The sequence below is a fragment of the Euphorbia lathyris genome, chromosome 2 (genome assembly GCF_963576675.1).
Source record: "Euphorbia lathyris chromosome 2, ddEupLath1.1, whole genome shotgun sequence".
NCBI lineage: Eukaryota > Viridiplantae > Streptophyta > Magnoliopsida > Malpighiales > Euphorbiaceae > Euphorbia > Euphorbia lathyris.
In genome coordinates, this window is record NC_088911.1 from 137,346,957 (window position 1) to 137,362,454 (window position 15,498).

The following is a 15,498-nucleotide window of genomic DNA, read 5'->3' on the forward strand; positions in this document are numbered from 1 at the left end:
AGCAAGCAACACATACATATATATATTGAGAGAAAGAGTTAGAAATTACTCAGCAGACTTATCCTGGTTCGACCTCACCGCCTACGTCCAGTCCCCAGAATCCTTCCAGGCTTTTTCAATCCACTACTAAGCTCTTTAAAGGTAGAGCACAAACTGTTTACAAAGCAATTGAGTATACAAGAGTACCGTCCTCTATTCGTCTACTCAACCCTACTAAGCGCTATAACCAAACACTTAGATTTTCTCTACCGCTGAGTACTAAAACCGAGTACTCAGCACCACTCTCTCAATCTTTACAATTGATACAAATTTGTTCTTTCTAGATGAAGAACACTTTAGATGAATAAAGATTCAATCTAGACTTTTACACAGAGATAGGATTTGGGTGTAAGAATTTGCTTTTTCTTGTTTGTATGTGCTTGTATGTATGCTTTTCTTTTTGTACTTCGGCAAAGGATCCAAGTGATGAACTTGTCCTTTTATAGTGAAATCTGATGCTTCAATCATTTGAATTCGGATGTATCCGTTGAATTCAAATGGTCTTCTTGCGTCATTCACTGGTCAGCATACAGTTTTGCAGGCCAATCCTGTCGTCTGAATTTAGCAGGCGTCAGGCTTGTCTTCTTCTGCCATGTTCGTCTTCTAGCGCCAGTTTCGTCTTTTAGCCAAATGCCAGTTGACCCATGCGTCTCGAAACTGTCTTCTTGCGTAATTCCAAAGCTTCTGAATTGACGCAGATCCTTGTCAGTTTTTGTCTTTTAGTTAACGGATCATTGGCGATGTCCTGATGAACACTCAGCTTGACTTTAATAGACGTTGCCTTCGATCTTTGTCTCTGGCGAGGCTGAGTCACGTTCTACTCAGCTTCTTCGGTCAGCTTCGTCTTCAAGCGTTTTGTTCTGAAGAAGACTTTTCTTTTATGATGCTGAGTTGTGTTCTACTCAGCTTCTGTGGCTCATGCTGACTTCATTCTGTCTTACTTTTTATTTCTGTTCTCATTTATAATTATACTCAACATTGAACAAACACATCAGTACAATTAAATCAAAGCACTTAAATTTAATTGCCTTAATCATGGAATTAACTTAAATAATTTTGTCAAATCAAAATCATGTGGAAAGGTGTTTCAACATCTTTTTCCGGTGGCATGTTACCTTTAGATTCCCCTAGAACTTCCTTCGCTACTTCCCTTATACTATGCTCCATCTTAGTCCTAGATCCATATTATAAGTCCAAATATCTTTTTTGGCCATCTCATCCACAAAAATTTTTTGATTCTCCCCTTGCAGTTTCCACCACTTAATCTTAGTCTCCACACGTGGTGTTCGTTTTCTTATACATCTCCTACTTTAAAAATCAAGAACTACTACTCTATGTTGGGTTGTCGTACTCTCACTAGGGATCACCTTACAGTCAATATAACTCTTCCTCCAAGCACTCCTTACTAGGAAGAAGTCGATTTGGCTCGCATTACCGCCACTCCGATAAGTCACTAAGTGGGATGTTCTTTTCATAAACCATGTGTTCATGATACTCAAGTCATAGGCTGATGTTAATTCCAAAATATCATTCCATGCTTCATTTTTCTCTCCAAAACCATGCCCTCCATGAATACTCTCAAACCCATCTCACCTAGAACCCACGTGTCCATTAAGATCACCACCCAGTACCATCTTTTCATCCCTAGGAACCTGTTGCACCACTTCTTCCAAGTCCTCCCAAAAAGCTTGTCTTATAGAGACATCTAATCCTATTTGTGGCGCATATGCACTTATGACATTCACAACCTCATCCCCTATCACGAGCTTAACACTCATAATTCTATCGCTCTTTCTAGACACCGCTACTACATCATCAATATACTCCCGATCAATAAGAATACCTATTCCATTTCTACCCTTATCCTTTCCTGAGTACCAAAGCTTATAACCTCAAGGAGCTATCTCTCTAGCCTTAGCTCCAACCCACTTAGTTTCTTGTAGGCACATTATATTTATTCTCCTCCTCTTCATAACATCTACAATTTCAACTAATCTTCCTGACAAAGAGCCTATGTTCCATGCCCCAAACCGTAACCTACTACCCCTACCATTACCGTTACCCTGGACTAGCTTATTTACCCGCAACTCTTGCATATTTGACAGCACCCCCGGGTCCTGGGGTGGCGCGCCGCTTCGGGGCGATGACCTAGCAACCCTTGCACATTTTTCACTACACCCGGGTCTAGGAAGTGCAGCGCGTCGCTGAGTAGGGAACGCCCCCACGATATTCATATTCTGGTTCATGTCATAAGATGCGGCTAAGTTTTACACTGGCCGCCACAAACCTACCGCAACCCTCCTCCTTTGTCCGGGCTTGGGACCGGCTGTAAATGCCACCAAGTGACCCTCACAGGCAGAGTTTTTATTTTATGTCAATATTCAGAGAAATTTTATTATGGTTCCGGTCTATTGGACCTTGCCAATAGAAATGCATGATAATTGTGCACTTTCTTTCTTTACGCAAATCATCTTCCAATAAAATAGTATGCTTTTCTATTTTATTGGTTGGATCCACAACACCCAATCCATCGTAGAAGTTTTCCTATTCACTTGAATTTTTTTTTTTACATAAATTGATAAAAATATATTATATATGAAAATCAGATGTAAAATTAGTGATTTGATTGAAATAAATTAAAATTCAATTATCCTTGACATATGGAATATCAAACTGAATCTTGAATATTGATTTTTTATATATGTTAATATTGATTTCATTTATGACTATACATTATTTTATTAAATTAGTTCATAAATCACAACCATTAATTTAGTTAACATACAGTATTTATAACTCTTGAACACGTTTCGGACTAATTTAATAAAAGAAAATATTGATTTTAATTTTTATATACAAATTTGATTTTACATGTCTTTAATTTGCCATAAATTATATTATAAAAAAATGAAACTGAAAAATTGATTAGTTACGCTGCCTACCTCCCAACTACACTTGGGTCCACTCTCAACTTTTACACAAAAGCTTCCCAAAAAATTATTGAAAAATAATTTTTGTAAAGGCATAATACATTACGAGTTTTCAAGTTGTCCAAAAATTACAACCGACCTCTTCAATTTCAAAATATTGTAACTTTTTTATTGAAAAGAGCAAACAATATATTAATGATGATCAAAACGTTGTAATTAATCCTATTAATTTGATTATTTAGAATTAATAATATTGCATTTGACCTCCTAAATTTCAAAACGTTACAACTAATCTCTAAACTTGCTTATTTAAAATAAATAACTCTCAAATGTCATGTGACATCACGTGATTGGAACTTCAAAATGTTATAACTAACTCATCAAATGTCATGTGGCAGTGCGTGATGGTAACTTTAAAAACATTATAACTAACCCATTTACTATCATTGCTACATGACATTTTATGGATTATTTATTCCAAATAAGTAAGTTGTAATAATTAATTGTAACGTTTTGAAATTCAATGACGATTTGAGGGACTCGGAATGTATTTGGCTTTCTGTGAATAAAGCTAAAATTAACTTACAATCTATATATATTTTGAAAGTGAATTAGTTACCTTTTAAAATGTCAAAGAATATCTTAAGCCCAATGATTTTTTTTATAAGCCTTTGATTTTTTATTTGGATTTTATTTTCTATTACATTAAGTCTCTGATAATTAGTTTAAATATAAAACTCGGTTAAGAGAGTTTTAATCATTCACATGCGTTCAAATTTTTTTAACAGTCTGAAATAATTTTTAATATGTGTAATATGGCTATAAAGAAACTATAAAAACCTTATTTCGAATTGTAAATAATATAATTTCAAATACAAATGAATAAATAACGTTATTTTAATTGAATTAAATATTTACAACTAACTAATTTGACAAGCAAGGACTTAATGTTATAAAAAATAAATGATTAATAACTTAATATATCCAAATAAAAGATCAAGAACTTAATATACCTAAAAAAATAAAAGATATCAAAATATTTTTTACCCTTTAAAATTACTAATTAAATTCTCAACGCATAGTGAAACCACCAATTGAACCCATCCATTATTTTAATATATTTATTCGATTTTTATTAATATTCTATAATATTATAAGTTACCGGTTCGATTTTAGTAAAAGATTAATTAAACCAAATTAAAATTAATATATTATATTTAAATATTTTTTAGTATATAAAATAAAACTGAATTGAATAAATAAAAAATTTTGATTCGATTATTATCCAAAGTAAAATATTATATAAACAAATATTAAACATATATTAATATATAATATTAATTTTGGTTTGATTTATTCAAATTTTTTATTAAATCAAAATTGAAAGTATCATAAAATATATTCATTAAAATTTGAAAATATAAAATAACCGAATTAAAATCTTATTTTAATTGACAAAAGGATATAATTGATGTTTTTAGTAAATGTTAGAGGCCTAATTTATAATTTTAGAAAATTATGAATCCAATTTGAGGTTTAACCAGAAATAAATTTAATTAAAAAAGAAAAAAAAAACATAAATTCCAACCTATGAACTAACAACTACGCGCCACGTGATCATTTCTACTCCCCCTCTCTTTGGTGGTGGTAGCTGCCATTTCTCTCTTCCTTCTTGCCTTATATATTTTCCCTTTTCTTCTTCAATTCCCACCATCATTTCTCATTCTATCTCTCCCTGTCCCGCTCGAATTGGCGATTTCCACGAGGTTACTGTGTGAGTCCATTTCGAGTTCAGGTAAAATTCCACTTGATTTCTCTTCTCATTGACTCAAATTAACACTTGTTTTAGCTACTGCATTTTCCCGCTCTAGATCTGCTTCTCCGGTTCCGTTTCTTGTCTTTTTTCTGTTTGTTCAATTTGAAGTTTTGATTCCTTTTTTAGGAAATTCCGTTTGATACTTCGTTTTGTTGTTTAGTGATTTTAGGCCTTTTTATTAAATCGAATTTGTCACTGGCGAGTGAATTCAATTCAATCCAGTTGTTCATTGAAATCCGAGTTTATTTCAGCTGCATTACGCTTCGGTGTGGAGTTGGTTTGATTTGGCTTTGTTTTTCCAATTCTTTAAGATCTGGTATGGTGTAGTTTCAAGTTAGGTGTTGTTTGGTTGTTGGTTAGTTGTGTGATCTCTGTTTTGCGTTTGGTGTTTGTTTGTTAAATAGATCTTGATTTGGTGGTTGAGTAATGTGGAAAGTAAAACCCGAGAAGAAGGATGCATATTTGAAAATTGTGTTTCATATTCTTTGGGATTCTTGTTTTAGTAATAGAAAGGAAGAAAACAGGAAAACGATAAGCCGTTTTGTTTTTGTCCGTTTTCTGATTGTGGAAGCTTCTTGATTAATTTGTACTTGATCCTGTCTGTTGAACAGGTTTCTGAGTGTGCACCATGGCAACTGGTCAACTCTTCTCACGCACTACACAGGCTTTATTTTACAACTATAAGCAGCTTCCTATCCAGCGCATGCTTGATTTTGACTTCCTATGCGGTATGTGTTACTTCCTATTGCTTTGCTTGTGTTATAGTCGAGGAGGTTGTTGTGATCGGATCTAATTTTGAGCTTTTTAATTGAATATTGTTTGTCTTTGCGTGATATTTGATTTTCCCTGTATTTATAGGGAGAGAAACGCCATCCGTGGCTGGAATTATTAACCCTGGCGCGGAGGGATTCCAAAAACTATTCTTTGGTCAAGAGGAAATTGCAATTCCTGTACATTCAACGTATGTTGTGATCCTTGTTTCTTGGGTTTTATGTTTACTAAAAAATCTGTTCAATCTGCTTTGCGCTTTGGGTAATATTACTTAGGCTAAATCATATCTCTGATTGATGACGCACAGTAGATCAAGCTTCCTATTGCATTTATTTCTGATCAACTTTGCTCTTTCTTCCACCGCTACATAGGGCATGCACTAATTATCTAAGATACATTGCCCATAGTTGGATGATAAATTGCAAAATATGGATTACTTGATAGTGCTGTGTTTAGATCATTCAAAATATGGACAGATATATAGCTCAGATAAATATTACTATAAGAGTTTACTTGTTTTGGTTCACCATCTGTTTTAAGTAATAGACCGAGAAGTCTGAACCAATCCATCTTAAATGGATTGTGAAGGGATACCAAAGGAAGTTCCAGGAATCTGGATTCAGAACCCAGCACCTCCTCCCTCAATTGTACTGGCAAATTTGATACTTCACTTAATATTAGCCTTGATCCAAATGTAGTTGGAGCTGGCTGTGTAGATTTTTTTCCTTCATTATACTGGTTTTGGGTCTGCATCTTCTGAAAGATGCGATACTGCTATATCTTTTCTCACTACTCCCTCCTTTCATATTAGGTGTACCCCTTGCTTTCTATTGCTATGCTAAACTTATATTCAACATGCCAGATATTTAAGAGTCTCTATAACCCATGTCCCCTGCAAACTATTCAAAACTGGATTAGATTCTAAATGTGTTCCCCCCAACATTTGGGGGTTTATCTGTGATTTATATTTACTTTTCTTGAGCTATAGATTTTCCGACACTCATTTTACTTCTATTTGCAGTATTGAAGCAGCTTCTGCAGCACACCCAACTGCTGATGTATTCATAAACTTTGCATCATTCAGAAGGTTTGTGTTTAAAGTTATTTATGGCTGGACTGCTTGAGAGTTTTAGTGGCATGTAATAGTAATTGCACATTAATCTCTTTGCAGTGCGGCTGCATCATCAATGTCTGCCCTGAAACAGCCAACCATTCGAGTTGTCGCTATAATTGCAGAGGGAGTTCCTGAATCAGATACCAAACAGTTAATTTCATATGCACGGTCTAACAATAAGGTGAGATTATGATTCAGAGTCATTTGAGTTAACTGAAGAAAACAATCTATCAGTCCATATTATTTGAAATCGTTGATAATTCATTTGTTTATTCTAACTTAAACTAAATGTCCTAATTCTAGTGCTTCTGGTTATCTGGTGTTTCAGGTTGTTATTGGCCCTGCAACTGTTGGAGGCATTCAGGCTGGAGCATTCAAGATAGGTGACACTGCTGGAACAATTGATAACATTATTGCTTGCAAGCTGTACAGGCCTGGTTCTGTCGGATTTGTTTCCAAATCTGTAAGTATTACTTCTTGCTGCTCTTAGTTCTCATTGGCAATATCTCTAAATCTCTATAAGTTTCTACTTTCTAGCCACAAAAATCATGGCCTTTTCAACGATGTTTTGTACTATTAAGATAATTGGGCATATAAATTTGGGTTATAACCCATTTTTCAACTCAGTTAAGCAAAGAACTCAAAACCTTGAAGCTGCGGTTTGAGTTTTTTTCATGTGTTGGGAATATTTCTAATCATGAAAAATGTAATTGCAAAATCACTTTAGCTCTTTATTGGAGCAGAAAGATATAAACTAAAAATAAAATGATTGGGCAACGTGGGAGTAATGTTTATTGTCAATTTCTGTTACTGCTATTGAGAAGGTCCACTAGTAAAAGCAAGTAAACTTATCTAAAGTTGATTTTTCATGTTTTGTCAGAAAACTCCAAAACAATTTGAATCTCAATAGCCCACTGGTAAAAGCAATTAAAATTATCCTAAGGTTGAGTTGTCATGTTTGGTCAGAGAACTCCATAACAATTTGAATCTCAATAGCCCACTGGTAAAAGCAATTAAAATTATCCTAAGGTTGAGTTGTCATGTTTGGTCAGAGAACTCCATAACAATTCGAAAATTGTTTCGAACTGCATTTTGTCACAGTATCTAAAAACAGAAAGCAGTTTCAACCATAATCTCAGTTGATGCTTACTACTCTTTCAACACTGCTCTATGTTTTAAGTTTACTTGAAATGTGAAAGTGACCTTCTTTTCAATGTAGTTTTATAAATTTATTTACTTTGTTTACTCTTTGTTGGTTTACTAGATGGCACATACCATATGACTCATGTCAAGCCATTGGATTTGCATAGTAGTTTTTCTTCATCAATACTATAATTATTTACTCCTTAACTTTCCCAAGTAGTATTGCATTGGCAATCAAAGTGCTTTCTGACTATCCCATGGTGCATGTTGAATATTGTAGGGTGGAATGTCAAATGAACTTTACAGTTCAATTGCCCGTGTAACAGATGGCATATATGAAGGTGCTCCTGCATGCTAACTACTCTTCTTGGGCTAGTTTAATGTGTATATCTGAGTTCAAATTAAATATGTCTTAACTTCAAAAATATTTTAGGAATTGCAATTGGAGGAGATGTGTTTCCTGGCTCCACTCTTTCTGATCATGTCTTGCGATTTAACAACATCCCTCAGGTATGCTCATCATATTTCTAAATTTAAAAGGAGCCTCTAAATTGTAGTTCCACTCTCGCAGAGAAAATGAAAATCATATAACTATATGAATGTATAATTGATGGTTGAATTTTTTTTGCTGTACTGCTACCAAAAAGAAAAAAAATTGTATTTGATGCTTTCTTCCCTTATTCTTTGTGTCATTTTCTACTCCTAACTGATTTTCTGATATAAATCAGATTAAGATGATTGTTGTACTTGGGGAGCTTGGTGGACGAGATGAATATTCCCTTGTTGAAGCCCTTAAACAGGGAAAGGTGACCAAACCAATAGTTGCTTGGGTCAGTGGAACTTGTGCTCAACTTTTCAAATCAGAAGTACAATTTGGCCATGCTGTAAGTTTACACATCAAATGTATTGTATCTCCTATCTGTTAAACCAGCATTGACCACTGCCCTAGAAGAGGCACTTTTTAAATCTTTCTTGAAACATCTAAATCAGGGTGCTAAAAGTGGTGGCGAGATGGAGTCTGCTCAAGCAAAAAATCAAGCACTGAAGGATGCTGGAGCTGTTGTTCCCACTTCATATGAAGCTCTTGAGGCTGCAATTAAGGAAACATTTGAGAAGCTGGTTAGTTTCTGCAAATTACAATGTTCTGTGTGCCTGTGATTTTTCAAACCTGAGAAGGAGCTCTTGTGTCAAAAAAAAATTTTTGAAGCATTTTAGGTTTAATTTGATCCTTTTTTCATAGCTTGAAGCGGGTAATATTTCACCTGTGAAAGAGGTTAAACCACCACAAATCCCCGAGGATCTTAGCACAGCTATTAAGAGTGGCAAAGTTCGGGCACCAACTCATATTATATCCACAATCTCTGATGACAGAGGTGCATTAACTTGTGTCTCAATCATATTAAGGTGCTTATTATCTTAAGTAACTGGTAAGACTAACTCTTATTGCGATCTGTTTGGCAGGAGAGGAGCCATGCTATGCTGGTGTTCCAATGTCATCAATTGTTGAGCAAGGTTATGGTGTTGGTGATGTCATCTCACTTTTGTGGTTCAAACGCAGTCTTCCACGTTATTGTTCCCAATTCATTGAGGCAGGTTTCTCATAGTGCTATATTTAACTTAAAAGTTTCTAATCATCCTAGTTGTATGTGTCTCTCATCACTTTTTCCCCTCACTTCACATTCAGGGTTTTATGCCATCTAATGGTTTTTTTAACTATGATCTTAAACAGATATGCATCATGCTATGTGCCGATCATGGTCCCTGCGTCTCTGGTGCTCACAACACAATAGTAACAGCAAGGGCTGGGAAGGACTTAGTTTCCAGTCTTGTTTCGGGTAAAAACAGTGATCTCTTGATCATTTTCTCGTTTCATCAATGAATTCTCTCCAGTAATTGTTAAGTGAAGTTGGATTCTCAGAGTCAATTGTCGAATGTAACGTTGAAAATATGGTCTTCTGAAACAGGTTTGCTCACAATTGGTCCTCGCTTTGGTGGTGCAATTGATGATGCAGCTCGATACTTCAAGGATGCTTATGACAGGGTGAGCTTTAGCGAATCTGAATGACATTAATTTTGACTAGTTTTTTCTTTCTTCAATTCCTAGTTGTTAGTATTTCCGTACTTACGCCATTGCTGCATCTTCTCAGAATCTAACACCCTATGAGTTTGTTGAGAGCATGAAAAAGAAGGGCATTCGTGTTCCTGGAATTGGGCACAGGTAACAGGAACTTTTCCCTATCACTGTTTTTCAGGATTATGGAACAATAGAAACTATGGAATATAGGATTATGAAACTCTAGAAATCACGAAAATCTAGCTCTTTTATTAGCTTCATGGCAAATCTTAGTTCCTGTTGACACTTGACAGGATCAAGAGAGGTGATAACAGAGATAAAAGAGTAGAGCTCTTACAGCGATTCGCTCGCACACATTTCCCTTCTGTGAAGTACATGGAGTATGCTGTTCAAGTTGAAACATATACACTATCGAAGGCCAACAACCTGGTCATGAACGTTGATGGCGCTATTGGATCACTGTTCTTGGATCTTCTTGCTGGCAGTGGAATGTTTACCAAACAAGAGATTGATGAGATTGTGGAGATTGGCTATCTGAATGGGCTTTTCGTGTTGGCACGTTCCATCGGTCTAATCGGGTGAGTTGGATTGCATTAAAAAAAATTCTTATCCCTTTCATTAGCTTTCTGTTTTTGTTACTTATAACTTACAACAGGGCCCTTGACATTGATGCATTAACAGTCAGATTTCTGACCTTATAGGATGTTATGATTTAACAGTTTATGGACCCATAAATGGTTTTATGTCTTAAACTGATTTAACCTTTTTGGATTATCAGCTATATTTAGTTTCCTAAGCTCATAGATAAGAAAGTGACTCTTGTGGTATTCCACTTGGGTTCAATTGTCGCTGTGCTGTTAGAGTCCCTATATAGGTAGATGCATATGTAAAGAGAAATTTTATAATACACTCGGCTCGTCGGACCACTAATATGATGCCACATCATATATTTTAGAGTTTAGAGTTTAAAATTTAGGGTTTGGTTTATAATTTAGGTCTAGAATTATATTTATATAATGGCTTAAATCACTATTTGCTCCTAATCTATCTACAGTTTTGTCATTTAACCCTTAACATATTATTTGGTCAAATTTGCCCCTGACCTATGGGAAATTTTACCCAATTTGGATGAAGATGAAGACTTGATAGATACCTAATCCCTTGACACATGGCAATGTTTTGACACCTGACATGTCTTAAAGTCTAGGTGTCAAAAATATCATCATGCGTCAAGGAGATAAGGGTTCTCGTCAAGTCGTCATCCAAATTGGGTGAAATCAGGTAGACCAAATTATAAGTCAGATGCCAAATAACAAAATTTTGGATAGATCACGAATCAAATAGTGCTTTAAGCCTTAAATAATTAATTAAATATATTTTATTGGTTAAGCTGTGACATCAAATTATTAGTCTGATGCACTAATGACATGGTGCTGCGGGTGTATTACAAAATTTATAGTTATTAGCTTTGAAACTTTCCCAAACTACCCTTTAAACTTCTATGTAACAAAAAAGAAAAAAGTTCCCCATTAATAAGCAAAGATCATCAATATCTACTGCAAATTCTGCACAACTAACTATATATATTTTTATAAATTTTCTAATGTCTGAAATACATGGAATTTCAGGCACACTTTTGACCAGAAGAGATTGAAACAGCCACTATACCGTCACCCCTGGGAAGATGTTCTCTACACAAAGTGAGGGAATTTCTAAAACTTGTTGCAATGTTGATCTGTCTTCTATCTCTTCTTCAAAGTTTTTCATTTTCCAAATTTCTCAAAGTTTGTTATCTTCCGTGAGTCTATTCAGTTTTTAGATTAGTATATGTGTTGAGTTGCTAGATTAGTGTTGTACTGCCAACAGCCGTCGGCGGCCGGTCTATTACTTGTATCAGAAATTTTATAAGAACTATCATTTGTTCAACATAATTGTTGCCATAAATTTGATGTTTCAGGTTTCCATGAGAAAAAAAAAAGTCCATAAATGTAGGGGTAAAATGTGTCACTCAACTTTGGCTAGTAGTGAAATGAAACTTCAATTTGTTTATGGGCCTGTTTTAATTATAGATGAACCTATTTTGGTTTAGTTATTTACTGTTGCGTTAAAATTACTGGAAAATTTACATAGAAATTCACTTTTGAAAAACTATTTACAATTATGGCATGTCATAATTTTGAATTATATCAAATTAATAAAATCATTATTTTTAAAGATTAAAGTTTATAAATTAAGAGTCTATAATATATTGTCAAGAGTTTGAAATTTATGTAAACTTTTTAAATTAGGTATAAAAGCATATTTTATTTTGTATATATAGAAAAAAATGACATATTGACAATTAAATTTAATGATATGATTTAGTTGTAATTTTGTAGTTAAATATGATATTCATATAAAAAGCCCATTATTATTTGTTGTTAGCGGATTTCCCTTTAAAATAGTTATTAGCAGTTTTCATTTCTTACTAATATATCTACTTTTGGAGTAACATTAACAATAAGCTAAAAAATGAGAAGCAAATAAATATTAAAGGTATGTTTGGTTTTGTTGTTGTTAGCTAATTGAAATTAATAACTCTCAGTTCGAATTAAACACTTTTGTTCTATTTTTGGAGTAATAAAAAGGACTATGAAAATGAGAACTAAAAGTACATCATGTCAAGTTTTATGCCACAACATTGGGCCATGTGAAGTTCATGACAGCAATAGGCCATGTTAAGTTACGAGTCATGACAACAATAGGCCATGTTATGAGTCATGACATGTCAATTCTACTAATGTCATCCTCTGAGTTCGATATCAAGTTCTTCATATCGTATGGATGATTAGTGCTGTAATCGACTCGAGCTGGAAGCTCTGGTTCAGCTCGTTAGAAAATAAACGAGCCCTAATTTAATATTCTGTTTCTTCTTCATATCGTATGGATGATTAGTGCTGTAATCGACTCGAGCTGGAAGCTCTGGTTCAGCTCGTTAGAAAATAAACGAGCTCTAATTTAATATTTTGTTTCTGAATAACTTCAACAGTGGACCGAGTGTAATGGATCCAATCAATGAAAAAAATAAGCATGCGACCTCATTGAGAGATGATTGGTGTAAAGAAAGAAAGTGTATAATTGTCATGTTTTTATGACAAGGTCCAATAGATCGAGACCATAATAGAATTTCTCATGTTCCTAAGTTGTTCGCGAGTTTATTAACGAGTCTATTCACGAGCTTTGTTCGCGAGCTTTCGTGCCGAGTTTCGTCGTGTCCAAACTCGATCGGCTCTTTTACAAATCGACTCGAACACCGAGCCACTCATGAGCGGCTCGTCTCATTCACAGTCTTATGGATGATCTTCCATACATTTTTAAATATGTGTGTTGTGATTTCATTTAGAAAAATATAATGGAGAGTTAACTATAATATTTGTGGGGTTACACTACACATGTCAAAATATGTACATGCATTTGACATGAAAGTCTAGGCTCTTATAATTTTCTCGTGAAAGAGCATTTCATGAGAAATATATCTATAATCACTTTTTTAAAGAGAAAATTCTATTAATGAGTCTTTAAAGGGAAAAAGTTCAACAAAATGCTAGGAATAAAGCTCGGTAAACGTGAAAAAACTTTAGGACAAGTGTGTAGACGAGCAGCTTTAGTAAAGGCATGAGCTAGCCCGTTTCCTTGTTGCCGAATGAAACACACTGAGAAGGAGGTTTGTTGTTGGAGGATGTTGCAACATCGAATGATGTTACCAAATTCGAAGAGGTCTTCGTTTGCGTTGCAAATGGCATTAGTTACAATCTGGGCATCGCATTCAAAGGTGACCAGGCTCGCGACCCATTCCATTGCTTGAAGAAGTGCAATTGCTTCCAATTCTCTGACTGGCGGAGTTCCTTCAATTGCATCAATCCTTGCTGAGATAAAGCCTCCTGCCGAGTTGCGTAGCACTGCGTTATATCCTGCTGCGTGGGTCGATTCAAAAAAAGCTGCATCCGTATTGCATTTAAGGGAATGGTGCTTCAGGGCATGCCATGACAGACACCTCGCTTGTGGGCTGAGGCGTGGTTGGCACAGTTGTTGAGCCCGAGACCAGTTGTAGATTGTATCAGTAGCCTCTCGAACAATACGGTCGTCTGGTGTTGAAGTCCCTTACCACAATCGTTCGTTTCTCGCTTGCCAGAGTCACCATAATACTGCCATGAACACGCTACCGTTGTTTTTTAGTAATTCTCCCAGCAGGGAAAAGAATAGGGATTTGAAATTAGCAGTCTCCTGCATTCTACTACTGATATGATACCATAGACCAGCCTCCTGTCATGCGATTTGCGCTACTTCACAAACTAGAAACGCATACCATGTATCCTTTATGTCGATGCCACACGACACACACACATTTACCAGGGGTAAGGCGCGATTACATAGCTTCATCCGAGTTGGCAGGCAATCACGCAACAGGCGCCAACTGACGTATTTCAGTTTCATCGGAACCTCAGCCGCCACAGTCTGTCCTATTACCCATCAGTGTGGAACTGCTGATTCGATTCAAACCCCTCAACTACTAATTTGTATGCTGATTTAACCGAATATTTGCCATTGAGTGACGCAGCCCATACCTTCCTATCAGTAGTGTCTCGTCCCGCTGGTGTGAGGGATAACAGCTCCTTAATATCACGAGGTAGGAAAAGGTCAGTAAGTAATTCAACGTCCCAATCAGCTGAGTGCGGAATAAAGAGGTCACAGACCTTGAGATTTTCCAATTCGGGGATCTGCGGTATCTGAATTCTCCTGTTTTCAGTATCATTGAGCCATGGATCTGTCCAAACATTTATGCTTTCACCATTGCCGACCTTCCATCTATAGCCTTCACGTAGTAACAGTTGTGAACACCAAATATCCCGCCAAATATAGCTAGGTGAATGTCCTAGGCGAGCATTCAAGAAATCCCCTGTAGGGTAGTATTTAACTTTGAAGAGCTTGCTGACAAGAGAGTTTGGTTCAGTTGAAAGATTCCAACCTTGTTTTCCCAACATAGCTAAGTTGAAGGCAGTCAAATTCTGGAAATTGAGTCCATCAGCTTGCTTAGGAACACATAATTTCTCCCGCGACATCCAGTTTAAGCTTCTAGAAATGTCTTTCTTATTGCCCCCACCAGAAGGAGTTTAGCATGCGTTGCAGTTCATCAGCAGTAGAAATAGGCAGTAAAAAAACGCTCATGAAATAAATAGGAATTTCCTGACCTGCCGATCGGATTAAAACTACGCGTCCCGCTTTGGAAAGGGGCTTACTACGCCATCTTTGTAGCTTCTACTAGATTCTGTCTCTGAAATGTGTAAATATTGCTTTTTTTCTTGCGGCATACAAGTGACAGTAAACCAAGGTACTTACCCGTGTTAAGAGGTAGGGCGACCCATAATATTGCTGAGATGCCTTAATGAAGTTCAATAACCACATTGTTGTTGCACATGATGCCAGATTTTGTGAAATTTATGGCCTGCCCAGATGCTTCTTCATAAGTATTTAGTAGATGCTTGATCTCACGGGTCTCCGAGATAGGGGCTTGGAAGAATAGAAAAGCATCATCCGCAAACAACAGATGTGATATAGCCGGAGCCCCTCTGGA

At 35.8% G+C, this 15,498-nt stretch overlaps 1 protein-coding gene across 1 annotated transcript; it reads left to right on the plus strand.

Annotated features, from left to right (window-relative positions):
- Window positions 1-4,605: 4,605 nt before the first annotated feature.
- On the plus strand, window positions 4,606-11,936 carry LOC136220067 (ATP-citrate synthase beta chain protein 1). Its single transcript, XM_066007743.1, has 17 exons — window positions 4,606-4,764; window positions 5,397-5,513; window positions 5,644-5,746; window positions 6,578-6,643; window positions 6,728-6,851; window positions 6,999-7,133; window positions 8,094-8,154; window positions 8,247-8,323; window positions 8,542-8,697; window positions 8,804-8,932; window positions 9,054-9,186; window positions 9,275-9,402; window positions 9,543-9,648; window positions 9,778-9,854; window positions 9,961-10,031; window positions 10,181-10,465; window positions 11,516-11,936. The coding sequence occupies exons 2-17, from the start codon at window positions 5,414-5,416 to the stop codon at window positions 11,589-11,591; spliced, it is 1,827 nt and encodes a 608-aa protein (XP_065863815.1). The 5' UTR covers window positions 4,606-4,764; window positions 5,397-5,413; the 3' UTR covers window positions 11,592-11,936.
- The last annotated feature ends 3,562 nt before the right edge of the window (window positions 11,937-15,498 follow it).

Coding starts and splice junctions, on each gene's coding strand:
- LOC136220067 (XM_066007743.1), top strand. CDS start 5,414: ATGGCAACTGGTCAACTCTTCTCACGCACTACACAGGCTTTATTTTAC. Junction 8,155..8,246: donor AACAGATGGCATATATGAAG/GTGCTCCTGCAT, acceptor AAAATATTTTAG/GAATTGCAATTGGAGGAGAT. Junction 10,032..10,180: donor GTTCCTGGAATTGGGCACAG/GTAACAGGAACT, acceptor GACACTTGACAG/GATCAAGAGAGGTGATAACA.